Consider the following 21,970-nt stretch of genomic DNA (forward strand, 5'->3'; position numbering starts at 1 on the left):
TATAAATTCTGGGATTAAAGTAAGAATTTTGAGATTAATGTAAAATTATTTAGATTAAAGACAGAATTGTATGATTAATGTAAAAATTGTGGCATTAAAGTCTGGATTCTGATTTTAAAAAATAAATGAAAATTCCTCTATTAAACTCAAAACTGAGAAAAGAGATTAATAAAATGAATATCAAAGTGCTGGGATTATAGTAAAGATTATGATAAGATTGATAAAATCGATGTTAAAATTCTGCTATAACAGTCAAACGTACACAGTAAAAACTGCTGGGTTAAAAATAACCCAATACGTAACCCAGCGCTGGGTCAAATATGGACCGACCCAACGCTGGGTTGTTTTAACCCAACTGGGTTGGGTTGAGGGTTTGACCCAGCACATTGGGTCATGGCAACTAACCAAACGTTGGGTTAAATTGACTTGTTTAAATTGGTTAAATTGACCCAAAATTGGGTTGAAATTCATAACCCAACACAAGGGTTATTATACCACTATAGTTGGGTTAAAAAAAATTATTTTAAATTTCACTATATAAAAAAAGGATTAAAAGACATATGAATTTAAAGCTTCTTTTATTTCCACATGATACATATATAGAGCCAGCAGATTTCATTTACAAAAGTTACAAAACATAAGTAGTTAAATCACTTCAATTCATTTGGCTACAACTCCAGAAGTATCTGTTACTCCACATTAGAAAACATTTAATGAAAAAAAGTCTGTTTTAAAGCAAACTACAAGTAAACCTTTCAGCCATTAAACAAGGAGCATTTTTAACGACACTTTAGCATTTTGCCTGTCTCCCTGCATGAGGACATATGGGTTCCATGTTGTCACATTTTGTAGATGCACCACCAGGTTTGTCCCAACCTGATGCAGAGAGAAGACAGAAAATAACAGGCCATTAGTGATGAACTTATATAAACAGCAAACAATTTGAGCATAATTCAGAGATGAATGTTGACTTACAGGCTGGATATCAATGAAACCTTCTGAACTTCCAGGTTGATGGATCTGAAACTCTTCTCCCAAATGTGTAAGGTGGAACAGGGAGGAGAACTGGGAGCAGCTGCAGGGCTACATCATCTTGTCTGCATGGCAAACATAAGCTTGTGTTAAAATGTTAAATGTTAACAGTTTATAAACATATCTTCAGCTTCAATACCTTAAGGGAGAAAATTCATGTTGTTGAGAAGATGGCCGCTCCTTTCTCTTCTTGGCCATACAAAAGATCTTCGTTGAGAACAAGAGAGAGAAGCACAAAAACAGGCCTTTAGTGAATTTAAAGGTAAAGGGATACATTCTCAAAAACTAATTTCTGACTGATTCTAGTTTAACACAAAACCTCACTATTGAATGTGATGCACTTATTTAAACGATCTGAGCATTATTCAGAGATGAAGGTTGACTTACAGGCTGGATATCAATGAAAACATCTGAATTTCCAGGTTGATGGATCTGAAACTTCTCCCAAATTAGTAAGGTGGAGCAGGAAGGGGTACTGGCAGCAGCTGCAGGACTACATCACCTTCTGTATCAAACATAAGTTAGTGTTAAAATGTTGCAGTAACTAGAAAGCATGAAAACATTTTAGAGAACATTTCTTCTGAGCTTCAATACCTTGAGGGAGCAGACTCATGTTCTTGGTCATGCAGAAGGTCTTCGTTGAGAACGAGGAGTTTGGGTTTCGCTTAATTCTCCTGAAGATCCTGGATGTAAAATTACAAAATCTATCAGAAAAGACAAAATCACAAATCAAACTTTAAGAATGACTGAAATCTTATAGCTGCAAATAACTTGTAATTAGCCAGCAATTTCAAATGTTCAGAGTAATTTTATGTTCCTAAAAATAAATATAGCACTTAATAAAATAAAATGACACATATAATTTAATTTAGAAGTAAAACTTAACACAAACTTAGTGCTGAATAACTTTCAGCACCAACTTTAAATAAATGTATTTGTAATTAATAGTAACAATAATAATAAAATGAGCAAACATTAACATTAGATATTGTATTAGTTTTGCTTTTAATTCGTTGCCGAAAACCAGCGGGAGTTTGAAAGCAATGTGCCGGGAGACGGTCGTTCTCTTTCGGCTTAACGAGCCGCTCCGCCCGGTCAACTGACGGAGCGGGCGAGACGAGCCGGCGGCTGGAGGGGAGCGATAAGTCCGAACACGTCCGAGCATGTTTGTAATTAAACTATATGTTAATAAACCGAGCGCATAATTCAGGTTTACACAACTAATTTATCGCCTAATAACTTTGCAAAAGTTATTTTATTTTCAAAAAGCATAATATACCCACATTATTAAAGCTCTGCTCGCTCTCCTCCGCCATTACTGCTGGTGTTCGAACACGTAGCCTCAGCCCGCTGAGGATGCGCGCGCATATTGCAAAAATCAGGGGACAAACCGTCAACTACCTTTTCTTTTAAAACTAAATCGATTTTTAAAAATTTGACTATGTTAAGTTACGAACAAATATGATTGAGGTTATATTAAAAACTGAATTTAATTTACTTGACAAATTGTGCCCTTCCCCTTCATCTATTTTTCCCCAACATCCGTGTTGTAGCAACACCGAAGCTCTTTGTCAGAGCAACCTGCCATAATAAACATTTCAAATAACCATAAAAATAAATATCAAACATGTTTGAAATAAATTCAATTTATGTATAAAATTCTATTAACGTTGAAACTTTATCTTCTTTTTACTTACCATGTCTTATTTCAAAGTAGAGGAGAAGTCCGATATGCAACGTTCACAGTCATGTTGAAAATGGAGGCTTGTGAAGAGGGGCGTGGCTTCTTCCAAGTTTCATCTTTAACCCAACCGTTTGGGTAAATCTACCCACCCAACTCCTGGCCCAACAGAAGTGTGCAAGATGTAGACTTCCGATAAATTTCTGACCCAACTCATGAGTTATGAATTTTGACCCAATATTTGGTCAAACTAACCCAACCTATGACCCAACAGCTTCAACCCAGAAATTGGGTTATGAAAATAACCCAGCATTTTTTACTGTGTATGAGGGGGGAAAAGATGTGTAACTTGGGGAAGAGAATTGCAGATGTTTTGCTGGTTATTTCGATTTCCAGTTGTTTTTTTGTAGTTTTCATAAATGCTGTAAATCTTTCTAACATTGGGAAACAAACTGTACCTCTCACCTGCTGGACATGAACCAGACAGAATCGTCAGGGCCTGATCCTTTGACCTCTGTCCTCATTGGAGCTTGCCTCAGTTTTCCAGTGGTATTGACTCAACGCGGGTCAGCTAAAGACAGCGTCCCGGTCATAAACTTTGGCACATATTTCTGGCTGAACCAGATCACGAGCGCGTCGGCTGTCGACTCTGCTGGAAAAGGGAAATGAGAAACGGGTTTGTTCTGGAGTTTAGACCCACTGAAGCCACTTATCTTCATCCTTATCTAAATGGTAAAGAAAAAGGCTGTGGTTTAGTACACACAGTTCTGTGAAAATGCATCGCCCCCGTTACAAAATCTTCCGTTTTTTTCTTTTTTGTGGCACAGATTGATCACGTTTTAGGATCAATTTTGGCCCGATGGCTTCGAGATCAACAAAAACAAAGTATGTTGACACTCTTGACCAGCAAAAAGGATAAATCAACAAAATCACTGCTGTCAGGATCGACCTGTTCGAGACGGAGAATGTGGTTTGTTTATTGTCATAGCAACTCTCACGACAGTTAGATAGGGATACCTACCAAGATGGCTGTCAGCTACAAAGTTCCTGGATGTGATGTTACATGAGGACTATGTATTACTAAACCTGAGCTTAAATCAACTATAACATTTCCCCCCAAAAATCTTAATATATATTTTAAACTTACTATATCGTGATAGTGTGATAATATGAGAGGTAAAAGGTTGAGCTCCTCTACATCCTCCTATTGCTACGCACCGTTCTGTGTCGAAATCAACCAGTGAGAGCCAGGAGGAAGGCCTTAGCGCTGTCAATCAAGCTCCTGTACATGTAGTAAAACTATTTAATGTTTATCTGCTGTCTTTGGTGGGCATGCTAACTAGCATTAGCATTCATGGCTGTCTGCATTGTGTTGAACTGTAGCTCAGCAGAGAAAAAGGATGAGGTGATTGACAGCGCTAAGACCCGCCTCCTGGTTCTGATTGGTTGTTTCTGACTGAGCTGTATTTGTTCATAGATTATCTGTCTCATACCAAACTGTCACCACATACTAACAGTTTCAACTAATATGTAAAAAAAAATCATTTATATTTGTAAGTAATAGTTACATAAATGTTTTCACCTCTTCCTTTTCAAACAGAAAGCTAATTATTTTGTTTCACATAGTATTTCGTATTCACATCTCATGTCCCACTGGTTGCTTGTTTTCTTTGTTTTTAAAAACCTGTTTTAAATAAAGAAATAAATACTGCTGCTTTAACGGTAGCATCAGGACAATATGTCACCGGAAAGTCCACCTCCGACTGGTCAAGTCAAAGTTTTGACTTAAACAATTTATCAGAGGATTAATTAGCGACGTAAAAAAACCCCATTTCCAGTTAAAACAAACTGTAGACGTGATTTTATCTCTTTAACTTTCACTTCAGTGAACCCTGCTGTTGTCAGCCCCGTCGCGCATGGACTCTGACTGATTGTAACCTCTGTTGATTAATTTCTTTTACCAGCTGATCTGTTGGAGCACACCGGACTTTTTCAGACTCTTAAAGAGACAGAACATTTAAAAGAATGGAAAACTGAGCAGGTTTTCTTTATTTGAGTCCATTTTCTGGTGATTCGGCTGATTTTATGTGCTGTAATATTGTGAAAAAAAAGTTTTAATTTAAAATGTCTTACAGTGAAGATGAAGCAGAAAAAGTTTTAGGTTCAGCATGAATCAGATTCTCAACACCAAACATGTTTGATCTTTCGTTACTACTGGAGAGGAAAATTTTTTAATTTATATTTAAAAGAACAACATCCACACACTTCATAGTTTTCTTGCTTTTTATTTCATGTTTTCCATTAAATATTAAAAGTGAAGAGGAATCTTTCAGTCGTTGCAGTTTTTCAGATTTGAAAACGTTTAAATGTACAAATGGAGTTTTTTCTGCCGCATTGCATTCTGGACATTGTAGTCCAAGTCGATGTAAGAAAAGAAAAGTTTTCTTTTATCCGCCTTAAGCAGATTTTCTACACTTGTTATTTTTGCTTCTTAGGGAAGTTTTGCTTACGTATTTTTTTATTTTTATCTTTATTATAACACTCATACACTTTAAATCATTACTTTGTTTTAGACTTTACACACTAAAACAAAAATATTTTGTTAGAGATTTCCTTAGAGATTTGGACTGATTTGTGTCAAGTTTTTCACGGTTCCTAAAACTTGAAAAGGAAAAGTTTTTTTAAATGCTTGAACTTATTAATTATGTAATTTATTTTTATGATTTTTCTTTAATTTAGTCTTTATATCAGCATTTGCACAGAAAATTATGTTTCTCCATCTAATGACGTCATCAGTAACGTAGAATTATTACAAAATACTATTTTTGCTCTTTTGAGTCTTTTTACTTTTATTTGGGTAAAATATTTTGAAATTCCACTTCTAGTTAACTAAACTTTTCAGTTTTTTAAACATGTTTGTTTTTTCTTCCATTTCATATACATGCTCTGTTTTGTTGTTCTGTCATATAAAGTCGTAATAAATGAAAATAGAAACCATCGTGACGTGCATTCAGAACCAGCCATTCAGAAAATGTTTGGTTGTTTTTTTCTTCCGGCTTTGCTGGATGCAGGATAAATTTCTGTAAATCTAAACAGGCTGTGATTGTGTTTTCAGCAGGACTGGTTCTGGTTCGGAGAACAAAAGAAGCTTTCGGAACATTTTGACCCTCCCTGTAAATCAGCTGCTGTGCGGACCGAGCTCACGCCCACCACGCTGCGCAGGGTGGGCGTGGTGCGCAGTCCAGAGGTTTTTGCGTCGTTTTGGTAGATTATTGGGGAGTTTTTAGCTCTAAATGTTGTTTTAGTGGCGCAACTTTGAGTTTCCCAGCCTCACACTTGCACTTGTTGCAGCGATCAGTGCACTCTAAAATGTAGCACTGCATGTTTAATTGAATTAATTTAACATTTTTAGGCGCAGCAGCTTCACCATCTGAAAAAACATGAAAGAACCACTACCTAACTTTACAATTAGTTAAAATATTAACTATATATTCACTAAATAACTTATTTATTTTCTTACATACATAGCAAATGTGTAGTGAAAAATTAAATTAAAATAAAGAAGGGGAGGTTCTGTTTTCTTTCAAGATTTTTAGTTCACCTGAAAGCAAGCAGGTTCAAAAATTCAGAAATTTCCAAGATCTTTCTAGAACATTTCTGAGATTAAACTTTTTTTTTTTCAAGCAAATTTGAAACTCGGGTATTTCCCGGATTTTTCTAGAAAATTTGAGATGCGGATTTTTGGCAGAGATTTGTTTTTCTCTTTTTGTGTCTACAGTGGCCCTCATATTCTAGTGCAGTAGTTCTTAACCTGGGTTCGACCGAACCCCAGGGGTTCGATGAGTCGCTCTCATGGGTTCGGCGGAGCCTCTGCCGCGGAGGTAAAGACACACTTGTGTAGTCGTGATGACGCCCCGCTTTGTCACTTGCTGCAGAGGATCACGTGACATTGCTGAGCCAATCAGAGCTGCGGAGGAGCACTGGTTGAAGTAGCTCCACTCTCAGCATGGATTTGAACTTGTGTCTTTAATTACTTCAGCAAAACTCACCATTTTTACCGAATTCTGCAGCTTTCGGTGTACTTCTAAATCTGCTCCTCTGTCGCATCTTTTCGGGGTTCCTGCTGCCTCTAGTGCCGTGGGGGTGATAACACAACTAATATAATTACATCACTAAATCAGAATACCGCAAAGTCTTCATTATTTATTATTAATTTTTCATTCTCTTAAGAATGTAGAGCTAATTAAATGACATAAACAAGACCTTAAAGTCTTGTTTATGTCATTTAAACATAAACAAGACTTTCTCTCGATTGCCAACCTGTTGAAACCGTGGCAAATTTTAAATACCTTGGGTCGTTCCTGGACAGTCAGCTCAAGTTTGCTGAAAACACTGACTATATTTTGAAGAACTGCTCTCAGAGACTCTACCTTTTAAGAAGACTTAGTGATCATGGGGTGACCCAACTAATGTATTGAATTTGGGGGGAAAAAATCATATTTTATTTATCACTACAGAAGGGTTCAGTGAATGCGCATATGAAACTGGTGGGTTCGGTACCTCAAAAAAGGTTTAGAACCACTGTTCTAGTGTAATAAGAACCAGAAATGGCCCGGATTCAGACTAATCTTAAAGAAGTTCTCCTACTTGTGGACAATTTCTGCCCGCCTCTGGTAGTTCAGTTTTGCAACAAGTAGAGAGGAAATCCAGCCGATCTGGCAACTGGATCCTCCCCCGGCCTGAAGGAGGGATCAGTGGGACAGAACCCAGCTGAGCGCCGCCCTCAATCAAACACATAAACTTCGTCGGATTTCAGTTTTCCACAGTTTGAACATTTCCCAGCCGCTCTGCCAGCCCGTCCTGCGGCTCCTCCATCATGTCCGTGTGGCTCACCGCTGCGGCCGGCCTGGCCATCCTGGCCTTCGCATACATCCGGACTTTCTGCCCGTACTTCAGCGATGACTGCGCCTACATGCTGCGGAGCCTCAAGCTGGGCATCAGGCTCATCAAGTACAGAAAGTCCAAACCTTTCTACAGCATCCTGGACTGCTTCTTGGACGCGGTGAAGAGGCAACCCAACAAGATCTTCATCCACTTCGAGGGGCGCGCATTCAGCTACGGAGAGATGGACCTGCAGAGCAACAAGGTGGCCCGGGCTGTGCAGGCTGAAGCCCGGCTGAAGGAGGGCGACGCCGTGGCCCTGTTTCTGCCTAATGAGCCCAGCTTCGTGTGGACCTGGCTCGGTTTGGCCAAGCTGGGCTGCCCGGCGGCTCTGCTGAACTTCAACATCAGGTCCAAGTCTCTGCTGCACTGCTTCTCCTGCTGCGGGGCCAAAGTTCTCATTACCGCTCCAGGTTAGACGATAAAACCCTAAAACAGAGCGGCACCCATAAATTACTATCTCATTTACTCAACGACCAAAGTCCTAAAATTAGACACTGGTAGTTCAAGTTTTCAAGTTGCGCAACAACTCTAGTAGTTTCATTTAACGCATTTACTTGAGGCGCATTATTGTAGCACGGAACACATTGTGCCTTTTGAAAACAAGCGTTTATTTAGCATCTTGGTTAAATATGAGCGTGATTTGGGTTTAAAACATTAAAGCTGCAAGCCAAACTTTCATTCCCTATATCTATATATATATATATACATATATATCACATTTAGAATGTATTAGTGCCAGTTTTTATGTTTTATGTTATAAATAATTTAGTTTAAATAAGATCTTCTGTCCCCCAAAGAGCTTCCACCTGCAAGTGTCATTGCTGACATCACAAAAGGCATATCAGTCATTTGTTTATTTACGAGAAAAAGTTAGTCTTGTTTTATTTTTTTATGTGCATGTTTTTAATAACATCACACATCTGATATTTACTGGTATAAGTCAGAAAACGGATTTCAGATAAATTTGGCAACAGTACAATTAAATATCAATCGATCAGAGCAAGGTCTGGATTTGGCCAATATTTCCTTAAATTTTATTGCTCATTTAAAGCAATGAAAACTAGAAACTCGCAGAATCAAAAACTGTCATCTGATAGTTTGGGTTTTCTGGATGCAGCATGTGCCTTTAAGTTTAGAAGAAACCATATAAGTTGGAAATATTCTTCAGCATGTATAATTGGAGAATTTAATAATTTTCTGCTAGTCAAAACTTTTCCTTTTGGAAAAGCTGCTGCATTTTTATTTTCATTTCATATGGGTTCAGTTCAATTAAGTTTTATATAGATAGCACTAATTCACAACAAATGTCCCAAGGAGGGAAAAAATAATAATTAAAAAAAAAATCTTGATCTGCTGGTTTGACGTGAAAGAAAAAGTTAGTGTTTCTAAATGAAACTCCCCCAGGCAGATGGTGAAGTGGATCCGGGCCGACTGGAATTACGAGATTTCATTTCCAGAAATATTTTGCAGTGAAGTTTGAGACAACCTGTATAAATTAAGGGGTTGTTTAATGCTTTCAGTAAAGATGAGATTTAAAGTCCCAAAGATATTTGCTTCATATCTGCTGGCCTCACCTGGTACTCTATGAAAATTACCTCCAGTTTAATTCTAGAAAAAAATCCCGTCAGCAGCCAGAAAGAGAGAAACTGTTCAAGTAAAGTCATGCAACATTAACTTACAGATGTTAGCAGTTAGCACGTTCTTAATCATTGTTAGCTGTTCCAAATGTTAACCACATGTTAGCGTAATTGTCTGTTAGCAAGCTGTCAACACATGTTAGCTTACAGATGTTAGCTTCTGCTATGAACCAATTCAATTTAAAAAATACTTTATGCAAAAAGGAAATGAACTCTTGTTACTCATAAAAGTATCTTCAAAGAGTCATTGCAGATTGTGATGCTGTGGGGAGGAAGGATCTCCAGTAGCAGTCAGACTTGCAACAAATCTGACTGAAGATGGTTGTATAATAATCTGATCACTGTCATGACAGGATAACAGCAAATATAATTTTCCACAGCTAAATGTCCTGATGAAAGCATCAGTTGTTAGTAAGCACTGCTAATCCACCTCATGAAAATATCTATTTATGGTCAGGAAGCAGACAGATCACATGTCGGAAGAGATCAATCCATGAAGCCTCCTTTTCAGCTCCACTCAGATTTGGGGTCATAGTTCAGGTTTTATTTGAGGTTTTGAGCTAATCAGCTGCTTGTTTCCATGGTTACAAATCAAAGCAACTCTCTGAAAGTAAAAAGTAGGAGCAAAAATCCAAACCAAAAAACTACAAAAACCCCTGACAAAATTATGAAAAATGTCTTCAAATAAAATAAACAAATCATAACATAGAACTACTCCAACATGCTGCCGCAATTCTCTAATATGGCCTTTATTCAGATTTGTACCACTAAAAGGTTTTCTGGTAAAAAAAAAAAAAATGTAGTTTTAAAATGTAGTTTTTCAATCAACAACTGCATTAAAATTTACATTTAGGGGATGTGATTAAATGCGTCTGCATTGGAGATAAGAAAGTTTCTCAAAATATTAAAGAGAACAGGTTTGTTAACCACATCATTTCTGTTGCAAAGATGAAACGCTCCCTCGCAAGCCAAAACAAATCTTACCAGCTTTGTGGTTTTTGATTCTGAGTATTTTTATCTGTTCTCCTGTGAGCTGTCATGGCCGACTCAGTTTCATGTTCTTCATCGGAAATTCACCCATTTCAGCTGAACTTCCAGAACCTCAGAGTTGGGAATAACTACTTACATCTACTCAGCTACTTGAGTAACCTTTTGGAAAATACATGCATTTCTCAGTTCCAAAAGTAAAACATTTGCTTGCAAAAAAAAAAAAAAGATAAATTTTTTTTAGTCTCAGAAATATACTGTGAAACTCATGGACATTTCCATACTCCAAAAGACAAAGATTTGTTTGAGAAAACTCAGGAATTTAGACATTAATCCCATTTTTGTGTGTGAAGAAACAAGGAAATTTCTGCGTTTCAAAGGTTGAAAATTTTCAACTTTTAATCTCAATTGTGAAGATTAATCCCAAAAATCTACCCACTGTAAGTAAATTCACTGAATGAAGAACAAGTTTGTTTTAACCAAAAAAAATCACCACACACAAACACACACCTGCAGTTTTATTTATACGTTTTATATTGAAAGAATCTGATTTGGAAAATTTTTTATTTTACCTGATTTTGAAATTAATATCATTTATATGAATGTTTTCATTTTGGTCTTTCAAAATTCCCCAAATTTCCACATAATTTTATATTTTGTTCTGTTTCCAATTAATATTTTGATCAGTAGCGTTTTTACCAAATTATTCATTTTGCTATTGAGTAATTTCTTCTTTTTACTTTTATTTTGGTTAAAAATCTGTTGACGTAGCGCTCCTATCCCTCAGTGGGTTCTGGTAACTCGGCTCCAGCTCTGCCCTCTGGCTCGGTGGGTCAGTCTGAATCCGGTCTGTGTCTGCAGAGCTGCTGGATGCGGTGGAGGAAATTCTGCCGGCGCTCAGGGATCAGGGCATCCAGGTGTTCCTCCTGTCGGATCGCTGCAGCGTTGAAGGCATCACCGCTTTGTCTGACAAGATCGCCGAAGCCTCCGACCGGCCGCTGCCTCCGGAGCTGCGGGCCAACATCCACATCCGCAGCACTGCGCTCTACATCTACACGTCCGGCACCACCGGTACGCCCGCCGCCATATTACATTCTCTGTTTGTAAACACAGGGGATGCGCGCGCAACTTGACAACAGAAAGAATTCGGTTGGCTGTTAAATGCTCGCTGGTTGCTATGGTTACCCGCAAATTTATACAATTTAAACCGAGCAGTTGAAGGTGGGCCAGCGCAGATAGAAATATAATCCAAAAGACAGTACATTTCCGCCATAAAAATGTGAAACTTTGAGATTAATCTCAGATATTTTCTAGAAGAAACAGGGACACATTGAATTTGAAAAGTTGAAAATTTGCTACAAAAAAAACCTCTAAAAATTTGAGATTAATCTCCAAAATGTTCTATAAAACTCAGAAATTTTCAAAAGTCAAAATTTGTGAACATTTTTGACTTTTAGAAATTTCCATGTTTTTTCCAGAAAATGTTTGCAATTAATCTCAAATTTTTAAAAAAAATTTCCAAGTAAATTTTCAACTTTTCAAACTCAGAAATTTCTTCTTTTTTTTCCGATAATATTTCTGGGATTAATCTAAAATTTTTCCGAGTTTCTTCAAGCAAATTTTGGATTTTTAGAGCTCAGAAATTTCCTTTTTTTTTTTTTTTTCTAGAAAATTTTTGAGATTGATCACAAATTTCTGAGTAAATAAAAAAACATTAGAACTCAGATATTTTCCTGTTTTTTTTCTAGAGAATTCTTTAGATTAATCTAAAAATTTCAAATTTTCTTCAAGCAAATTTTGGACTTTTGGCGGAAACTTACTCTTCCTTGTCAACGCCATCATACCAGTCCGTGAGGAACTGCTGGGCCTCTTTTTCTCCCCTGACTACATCACTTTCTGTTCAGATGGAAACCTTTCGCTCTTTAGCTGCTAAATTCTCCGTTATGTTCACCAGCCGGCCGCTCGCTTCACCTGCTTGTTTCAATGAGCAGGTATTGCGTCGGTGCGTGAATGAAAGCAGCTGCATACCTGGAAACGTGAAAGCAGTGAGCATGGAATAAAACACTGACTTTACAGATAATTAAACCTGATCAGAGAAATTGAACCCCGGCGTTATTCTGCATCTGTAAGCATCAAGCTGTAGCTTCATGGTCTGAGGGGATATTTTGATGTTTTCCTCTGGCTGGTAAAGGTTTGCCTAAAGCAGCTGTTATCACCCATGAGAGGGTGTGGGCCGCGTCCTTCGTCCAGGCATCGGGTGGAACCACAGCAGACGACATTTTCTACATCAACCTGCCTCTGTACCACAGCGCCGGCTTCCTCATCGGGATGACCGGAGGCATCGAGAGAGGTGAGCGAAGGGTCAGCTAACTGCTTTCTGACATATTTTAGGCATCAGCTGGAGATTTTCAATACACAAACGGCTGCCAAATACAGGAAATATAGAGTAGGAATAATTATTCCAACATTGGCAGAATAATTATTGGCTATTGGGTGCTGTTTGTAAAAAAAAAAAAAAAAACAGCAATAATTTGGTTTATTCAGCCTGACACAAAGAAAATAATGTAGGTGCTAATTTTTTAAAGTTATATTTTCATCATGTTATTCCTACATTTATAAATGTCAGAGCTCCAAACTAAATATTTAATTTACCAGCTAAATATGTAGCTATATATACGTGTGTATATATATTTGAACTGATTCTGCAAAATCCAGTTTTAATTTAGATATTTCTCTTCCTTATTAATGACGAGCTAAATATTTAGCTTGCTTGTTAAATATTTTAACAGGCTAAATTGTTTAGGTCTGAGCTACTTATTTCTCAAACTAAACATTTAGTTTGAGAAATAGACTAAAAGGTAAATATTTAGTTTTCAAACTAAAGTTTTCAGCTCATATTTTGCTTGTCAAATATTTAACAAGTTATTTAACAACCAAGCTAGCTTTCTAACTATATATTTAGGTTGCTAGTTAAACATTTGTCTAGTCACTATGTGCAAACTGGCTTGCCAATAAGCGGAAGTGGAATATCAAAATAAAACTGGATTTCACAGAACTCTGATATTATTATTGCAGAAATGACATGGTGAAAATATGACTTTCAAAAATGAATATCTCCATTATTTTCACTATTGCGTGCAAAATTAATTAACCTGCTGTTAATTTTTTAAACAGAGGCGCTCGTTTGGCGCCCGTTCCAGCGTGGCGCCCCAATGCGTCACATAAAATGCATTCAGATGAGTCATGTGATTCGCTGTTATTTCCAGGTCTCACTCTCGTTCTGAGGAGGAAGTTTTCAGCCTCTCAGTTCTGGGACGACTGCAGGAAGTACAACGTGACGGCTATCCAGTACATTGGCGAGACGATGCGTTACCTCTGCAACATGCCAAAGGTGAGAAATCCACGTGCGGTTTTCCTTCCACATCGTTTTCTGTACGTCTGCAGTTTCAATCAGTTTTTTTTTTTTTTGCAGAAAGAAAACGAGAAGAACCACAAAGTTCGAATCGCCATCGGGAACGGAGTCCGAAGCGACGTGTGGAGCGAGTTCCTGAATCGATTCGGCGACATTAAGGTCAGAGAGTTGTACGCTGCCACTGAGGGAAACATCGGCTTTATCAATTACACGTCCAAGATCGGAGCGGTGGGACGCATTAACTTTCTGCACCAGGTAAGAGGCGCTCCCTCTAAAGTCATTTCAAGTATAGAAAATGGATAATTGAAAAATGTGTTAAAATGAGGTGCATTTTTTTAAGTGAATTTTGAAAAGATTTGTTCTAATTTATCTTATTTTCCAATTCATAAAATTCATAATTTTATGAATTGGAATTGTGAATAATTAGGAAATTATTCATAATCTTTATATTTAATGACATTTTGTCATGTTAAAACATTTTCAAAACCATTTAGTTTTTTATTCACCTTAAAGCCATGGAGGTTTCTGGTTCAGGAAATGAGAAGATGTTAAAGGTGTAAGAAAACAGTATGAATGCAGCTTTTTCTATTTTACCTTGAAATATTTTACTAAAGAACCAAATTTTACATGTCACAGGTTTTATTCCTGCTTGATCAAACATTTGATGCTAATTTAATTTGATTTGAAGAAACTGGGATGTCCAATTGGAGCGCTACAGTCGTCAAGGTTTCCTGAATTTCACTTTAATGCTTTAATGTTCTGTGTTTTGATCCGTCATCAAACGTGAAGCTGCTCCCATCAGCATCGGCTTCACGCATTAAACAAAGATCAGAGATGATCAGAGGATATGAAGAGTTTCTGTTTCACTCTCAAGACGTTGATGAGACGTTTGCTCTTTCCTCCCAGATTTTCTTTCTTTACACTTTGATCAAGTTTGACATCGAGAAGGAGGAGCCGGTCAGAAACGCGGAGGGTCTGTGCATCAAAGCAGAAACCGGTGAGTGGTGAGCAGCTGGATTTCCATACGCTGACCTAAAGCTTTCCACTATACTTCACATTACAACCACTAACTCTTAAAGATTTCACTGCAATTCTTTGGTAAATATCAACAAAAAGTGGCTATGTAAACTTTTCTCCTGATTTAATATTAGGACCTGAATTAAATTAGATATTTTTTAAGATTTTATTTACAAAGTTCACAAATCTCTGGTTCCACATAAATACCTTTGTCCATGTCTTTGAGTTTTGGTATGATGTCAGCTTCCCTTGTACGAAGAAATAAGTCAACCTGTTCACCTCTTAGGCTTCCAAACTCAGTCCAGCTATAACAAAGGAAAGCAAAAGATTTTTTAGAAAACTAGAAGTAGATCATCGTAGTGTCAGTCATAATGCTACAGGGGGGAAAGAAGCAAACCTACCAGATTCGACATGTCCAGAAACCATTAATATTCATTCAGTCTGTCTGCATTATGAGGATAACTGGGAGAAAAAAGAACAGCATTCCATCTTAGCAATCCATACAATGAAATAAGATCACATTTTACTGCCTCAGCTTAAAGATTTGTAAAGAAAAAACTTGCAAAGTATCAAAAGAAGCTTGAAGTCATAAAATTATTTTTTTAAAAACAGGACTACATTTGTAGATTCGATTTCCCATTACATGTGCATTTCAGAGTTTTAAACATTCACTTGGAGGGTTCAACAAAAGGGGATTAAATAAGAATAACAATAAAGCAGTCAAATTTCCTAGCCTTCTATAAGACTATTTTTATTCCACAAAACCGAGCAAACTAAATTTCTGTCATAATTTTGAATATTTCTTGAATATACTGATATTAGGACGGAATGAAAATAGTATAAAAATACAAGTCTTGCGGTTACTTTTGGTATTTTTTTGCAGCACCGCAAGACTCCACAGTATCACTGCACACCAACGTTAGCTTGAAGCTAACATGTTAAAAAGTCCGCTAACGGTCGGTCTCAATTTTTAAATGAGGTCAGAAAATTACTATTAAATATTACCAAATTTAGCTTGACATGGTCACAACCCCGAAGAAACGACAGGGAAAGTGGTTACCACTGTTCTGGATGCGAATAAAATGATTACTCCTGCTTTTTCCCCCCTCGGATCCACCGGATCACAGAAAACCACAGGCTACTAACAGCCGTTAACCGCTCCAACCGTTACTTTTAGAATTTCTTAAAGAGACAGCAACCTTTAACTTGGAACGAAAAAATGCACCAACGTGTAATGGGATATAAAGTGTAAATAACATTTAAACGACTGAATAAGGCCATTTTTGCTTTAACTACACAAATAAGAATCATTTTCAATTTAAAGGCAACCCACTATCTCTCTCTGCCATAATAATGTGCTAGCTAGCTTTGACATGAAACCCAGCATAAGATTTCAGAGTACTACCCTGTCACAGGAACAAAAAAAATCCCATAATATTTTGTCCAACTTGTGATTCAGTAAATTTCCCATAAAGCTAACATGATATCAATTTATTAAAACGAACACAAGATATATACATACCAAAGTGGTTATTCCATATGTGGTTTCCATCTCCATAAGGCGAGAAAACCTTCGTCCAATCAGAAAACTTCATTTGGTGGCTGAATCCCATCCAGTTATGGTGCCTTGATGTTGCCACTTGCTTACAGCACTAAACTTTCATAGCAATTTCTAATTATTTATTGTAAATGTTAAAGAATTGCCAGATTTTGTTTTTAGCAAACAAAATTATATAAAAAAAATCAAAATTTATCATGCATATTAGTTGTGAAGATGAGTAAATATACAAACCTACTTGTATTTCTATATTATGAGATATAGAAATATAAGTATATAGATGCAGTACACAAATATTTTTGTAGTGCATCATTTATAAAAGCCATTAAATCCTGCCACAATATAGTAATAATTGCGTTTTTTAGATTAAGTAAAAATTGTTAATAAATACTAAAAAAAAAAAATTTTAAAAACCATTTTTGAAAAAAATAAATACTGGAAACTGTCATTGAAAGGAATTATACAATCTGATGTCAGCAGAGTAAATTGTGCCTGACAAACACAGATTAACACAGTTTCTGGTTGTAATATGAGGACAAATGAGCAACATTTTAGCAGAAGATTTAATCTCTAAACCTAGTTTTAAATATTTAATCCAGTGGTTCCCAAAGTGTGGGGTGCGCCTGCCATTGCAGGGGGAAGGGGGAACCGAAAGCGATATGGATGGGGGAAAAAACAGTTACACAAAAGTGTTTCACTATAAAGATGGTTTGTAGTGTGTTTTCAAAATAATTCAGATTTTAATCTCAGAATTATAACTTAAAAACTATTTCCAACTTTAATCTAATTTTTTTCACCCCTTGTTGGTCTTAATCCAGATTAAAGGCTGGGCAATGTGACTTAAAAATAAAATCTCCAATTTATTTCAGCTGATTGAGAATTTTAGTAATTTTTTTTCTTGCTTTCTTTTCTGAAAAAGAAATTAAAAATGACAGAAAATATTTCTTGAGTTGAGAATTAGGTTTAGGCTACAACAATTTTGGTTTTTATTAGATGGATATAGTCATGATATTAGCAGAATAAAGATGCAATTTTACCAGAGGAACATCTAAAAATTACAACAAAAAAAAATAGAGGGAAAAAAACCGTAATAATTAATTTTTTTAATTCTGTTGGAGTTCCACTAAAATTACTTCTTCATTCTCCTAATATTACAATTTTATTCTGTATTATTTCAAAAGAAAACAAAAATTAGATTAATCAATATAATCGATTGATTGCCCAGCCATAGCCAGACTTTTCAGTTTTACTTGTTAAAGCTGTTAAAATGAGCACCATTTATTTGTTATTACCGTCTTTTATTTTGCTCAGGTGAAACTGGGCTTTTGGTTGGAGAAATAACTCGGCGGTCTCCGTTTGTCGGCTACGCCGGCAACAAGCAGCAGACAGAGAAGAAGAGACTTTATGACGTCATGAAAAAAGGCGATCTGTACTTCAACACCGGCGACCTGCTTCGGTTCGACCACGAAAAGTTTATTTATTTTCAGGACCGAGTGGGCGACACGTTCAGGTGAGTGGAGGCTCACAGGTTATCCATCCGAGACGAACGGAGACGCTGCCATCATCTTTTTATTGTTTCTGTTCCAGGTGGAAAGGTGAAAATGTCGCCACGTCAGAGGTGGCAGACATCCTCACTTTGGCTGCCTGCATCTTAGAAGCAAATGTTTATGGCGTTAAAGTGGAAGGTATAAAAATACTTTACTACGCCAAACGGGACTTATTATGAAAAGTTTGCATGTTGAACATTTTTGTACTTCCATTTCTGTCTCTACCGCTTCTAAAAACGACATACACTGTAAAAACACTTCTTACCAAGTGATTTTTGTCTAGTTTGTAGTGAAAATATCTTAGACTTGAAAAAGTACTACCGTAGTTTTACTGGCAGATTATTTCACATATAACACGTGAAAAATGTCATTTTAATAAAATAATTTTCCAGTGTAACTAGTACATTTTTTTAAATCAATATTCAGCTATATCTTGCTGAAAAGTTACTTTGAAGTTAGTTTTGTCTCATTTCAAGCATATTAATATATTCTCAGAAGAAACCAGAACAAAATCATTGGTAAGCTTTTGGGTCTTTTGCAGTGAAAGTGTTTCAAAAAACAGCCCAGCGATTGTTCGGCAAGAAGTTGATGTTTTCTGAAACCTCCTGGTTCTTGAGTCATACTGCGCCATTACTTAGCAACCCCAGCCCATTACCTAGCAACCAAAGCTATATGCACTGTACAACGGCTGCTGGAAAAGTTTTGTTGTTGATTCACTACCCAGAAACCACTTGCTGGATTCTTGTTTGGTTGTGCAGGAGGTTCCACTTCTGCTTTTCAAAGATGTGCTAGTTGCACCATCAGTTTGCCACCATTTCACGTGAATGTGTTAAAGATGATTTCCTCTCCCCTGCTTGTTCCTAACCATCAGGTCACGAGGGTCGGATCGGCATGGCGGCCGTCACTTTGAAAGAAGGAGAAACCTTCGACTCTGCAGACGTCTACAAGCAAGTCGTCTCCTACCTGCCGGCCTACGCAAGACCCAGGTTCCTACGGGTTCAGGTAAAAATGAAAAACCTGAAGCGGGTCAGCCGCTTTACTCGTATCACTCAGCCGCATGGCAACTGCATCTAATGGTATATTTGAATTTACTGATATTTATTGATATCCTTGTGGAACAAATAGTGGAGAAAATGGCAAATGTAACACTTCCAATCATACTGTCAATTTTTTAAAATAAATAATATGATGGAATATTAGGGGCAGTGGGAAAAAAAGTAAAATTATGAGAATAGTCATATTACTTTATTGCATTATTTCCACTTTTTTCTTGTAATATTATGACTTTGTTGTACTTTTATGACTTCTCATAAGTTTATTTTTTTATTTTTGAGTTCAAAATTCTGAGAATACATTTTTAAAAATTCAGAAACGAAGTCAATTTTGAATTCAAGCAGGAATTTGACTTTTTTCTTAGAACTTTGACTAGTCTCACAATTGTGACTTTTTTCTTAGAATTTTTAATTTAATCTCAGAATTTTAAGAAAAATGTCAAAATTCTGAGATTAAATTGAAAATTCTAAGAAAAAAAGTCAGAAGTTTGAATTTAATCTAAAGATTTTTACTTTTTAGAATTCTGACTGATCTCAGAATTATGACTTTTTCTTAGAATTTTTAACTTAAACTCAGAATTTTAAGGAAAAAAATCAGATTGAAAATTCTAAGAAAGAAAATAAAAATTCTAAGAAAAAAAATGCTAGAATTCTGATATTAAAGTCATAAATCTGAGAATAAAGTCAGAGTTCTTATGTTTTTCTAGTTCCTCTAATCCTCTTTCGTAATTACGGGAACATTTTGAGATCAAAAAATAATTATTTGACCTCGGCTGAATTTATACTGGTTTATTTACAAATAAGTGACTTCTTCTTTAGTTTGGCAGCTCAACTTCAGTGGACGTTAACACTTTTTCCTCCCTAGATCCTGATTTGATTCTGTCTCTTCACACTAAAATGAAGTTACTTCTACTTATTTTTGGCATGAATGGAACCCTTCAGCTTCTTCTAGATCCAGCCGTTCGATGAAGTTGTTGCTCTTTCGGAGTTTGGCTAAGTTTGTCCTGTTTTGGCAGCCGTCCCTGGAGATGACGGGGACATTCAAGATGAAGAAGGTGAAGCTGGTGGAGGACGGATTCAACCCCGCGCTCATCAGCGACCCGCTTTACTTCCTGGACCCGGACCAGAAGACGTACGTCCCTCTGACGGAGGAGATCCACGGCGCCATCGCTGCAGGGAAAATGAAGCTCTAACAGAAACTGAACTCTGAAGTCAACTTTGTGTTTTAATTGAAGACGTAACGTTTTCTCATGCGTGGAGTGTAACGATCGACTAATCTCAGGGAGAAACTGACGCACCACTTCTGGTTTGAAGAGACTTTTCTATTAACGCGTTTGCAGCTTTAGAGGTTTTTTAAATTCATCATCCTGACTTCAAATCAGTTTTTAAATAAATGATGATATAAAATATTCCCGCTTGGTTTTTTAATCAGCAACTTTTCATACAGATGAATCCAGAAGTTTACATACACCTTTTATTCTCACTGAAGTTAAATGAGACCAAAATGATCAGAATTAACAAAATTCATTCATTCATCCTTCTTTCCATTTATTCAGCCTTATTTCCTTCTTCCCCTAATACGTCGTATTCTAGTCCAAATATCTTAGGACAGTTGAAATGCGAAGAAACAAAAATGACCGAGGTTCAGACTAATCATAAAACATTCTCCATTTCTTTGTGATTTTACATCAAAATGAACAAACCAGATGTTTTTTTTTGTTTTTTTGTTTTTAATTTATTCATTTCATTCAATACAAAGAAAAAAGGAAAAAAAAAACATCCTAACAGTTTTTAATATACAAAATTAAAAATATATATATATATACCTCCATACATACATACATACCTACATATCCATGTGTATACATTTCACAAATATACACACTTACAAACATACTACATATGTATTTGAAAAAAATGAAATGAAAGGTAGCAGAAAGAAGAAAATAATCTTATAGTATCTGCCCCTTTTTCTCAACTCTGAATCAAAACAAAAAAAAATTGGATTTGTCTTATGTGACAAAAAAAGAAAACAAAGGAAGAACAAAAGAAACAAGGTCAGTCATCAATCTCAACTGAACGATACTATACTCTGACTTTAACTGGGAGAAAAAAGAACAGCATTCCATCTTAGCAATTCATACAATTAAATAAGATCATATTTTACTGCCTCAGCTTAAAGATTTGTAAAGAAAAAACTTGCAAAGTATCAAAAGAAGCTTGAAGTCATAAAATGAAAATTTTAAAAACAGGACTACATTTGTAGATTCGATTTCCCATTACATGTGCATTTCAGAGTTTTAAACATTCACTTGGAGGGTTCAGCAAAAGGGGATTAAATAATAAAGCAGTCAAATTTCCTAGCCTTCTATAAGACTATTTTTATTCCACAAAACCGAGCAAACTAAATTTCTGTCATAATTTTGAATATTTCTTGAATATACTGATATTAGGACGGAATGAAAACGGTATAAAAATACAAGTCTTGCGGTTACTTTTGGTAATTTTTTGCAGCACCGCAAGACTCCACAGTATCACTGCACACCAACGTTAGCTTGAAGCTAACATGTTAAAAAGTCTGCTAACGGTCGGTCTCAATTTTTAAATGAGGTCAGAAAATTACTATTAAATATTACCGAAATTAGCTTGACATGGTCACAACCCCGAAGAAACGACAGGGAAAGTGGTTACCACTGTCCTGGATGCGAATAAAATGATTACTCCTGCTTTTTCCCCCCTCGGATCCACCGGATCACAGAAAACCACAGGCTACTAACAGCCGTTAACCGCTCCAACCGTTACTTTTAGAATTTCTTAAAGAGACAGCAACCTTTAACTTGGAACGAAAAAATGCACCAACGTGTAATGGGACATAAAGTGTAAATAACATTTAAACGACTGAATAAGGCCATTTTTGCTTTAACTACACAAATAAGAATCATTTTCAATTTAAAGGCAACCCACTATCTCTCTCTGCCATAATAATATGCTAGCTAGCTTTGACATGAAACCCAGCATAAGATTTCAGAGTACTACCCTGTCATAGGAACAAAAAAAAACCCATAATACTTTGTCCAACTTGTGATTCAATAAAATTCCCATA

At 36.4% G+C, this 21,970-nt stretch overlaps 1 protein-coding gene and 1 long non-coding RNA gene across 5 annotated transcripts; one reads left to right on the forward strand and one right to left on the reverse strand.

Moving 5' to 3' along the window:
• Positions 1-561: 561 nt before the first annotated feature.
• Positions 562-3,032, reverse strand: LOC148158643 (uncharacterized). 4 transcript variants are annotated; one of them, XR_015763021.1, is made up of 6 exons: positions 2,730-3,032; positions 1,627-1,715; positions 1,420-1,537; positions 1,172-1,239; positions 976-1,097; positions 562-876 (listed from the first exon to the last, which is right to left on the reverse strand). It is a non-coding gene; the product is annotated as an uncharacterized LOC148158643 (long non-coding RNA). The 4 variants fall into 4 exon arrangements; XR_015763019.1 differs by having other exon boundaries at positions 1,627-1,736; XR_015763022.1 differs by lacking the exon at positions 2,730-3,032 and adding an exon at positions 2,316-2,379.
• A 4,481-nt stretch (positions 3,033-7,513) lies between these two features.
• Positions 7,514-20,276, forward strand: LOC106911632 (long-chain fatty acid transport protein 2-like). The gene is made up of 10 exons (XM_088006202.1): positions 7,514-8,067; positions 11,143-11,352; positions 12,473-12,631; positions 13,548-13,672; positions 13,754-13,948; positions 14,600-14,690; positions 17,580-17,778; positions 17,856-17,953; positions 18,687-18,817; positions 19,884-20,276. Exons 1-10 carry the CDS (start codon positions 7,590-7,592, stop codon positions 20,058-20,060), a joined length of 1,863 nt encoding a protein of 620 aa, XP_087862328.1. The 5' UTR covers positions 7,514-7,589; the 3' UTR covers positions 20,061-20,276.
• Positions 20,277-21,970: the final 1,694 nt, after the last annotated feature.

Source organism: Poecilia mexicana, unplaced genomic scaffold (genome assembly GCF_051168715.1).
Source record: "Poecilia mexicana isolate PSO_F unplaced genomic scaffold, ASM5116871v1 scaffold_6, whole genome shotgun sequence".
In the NCBI taxonomy this organism is placed as follows: Eukaryota; Metazoa; Chordata; class Actinopteri; order Cyprinodontiformes; family Poeciliidae; genus Poecilia; species Poecilia mexicana.

Bases quoted from the DNA above. Each gene is read 5' to 3' on its own strand.
- LOC106911632 (XM_088006202.1), top strand. From the start codon at position 7,590: ATGTCCGTGTGGCTCACCGCTGCGGCCGGCCTGGCCATCCTGGCCTTC. The intron at 11,353-12,472 runs GTACGCCCGCCG...TGGCTGGTAAAG, and splicing joins CTACACGTCCGGCACCACCG to GTTTGCCTAAAGCAGCTGTT. The intron at 13,673-13,753 runs GTGAGAAATCCA...TTTTTTTTGCAG, and splicing joins ACCTCTGCAACATGCCAAAG to AAAGAAAACGAGAAGAACCA.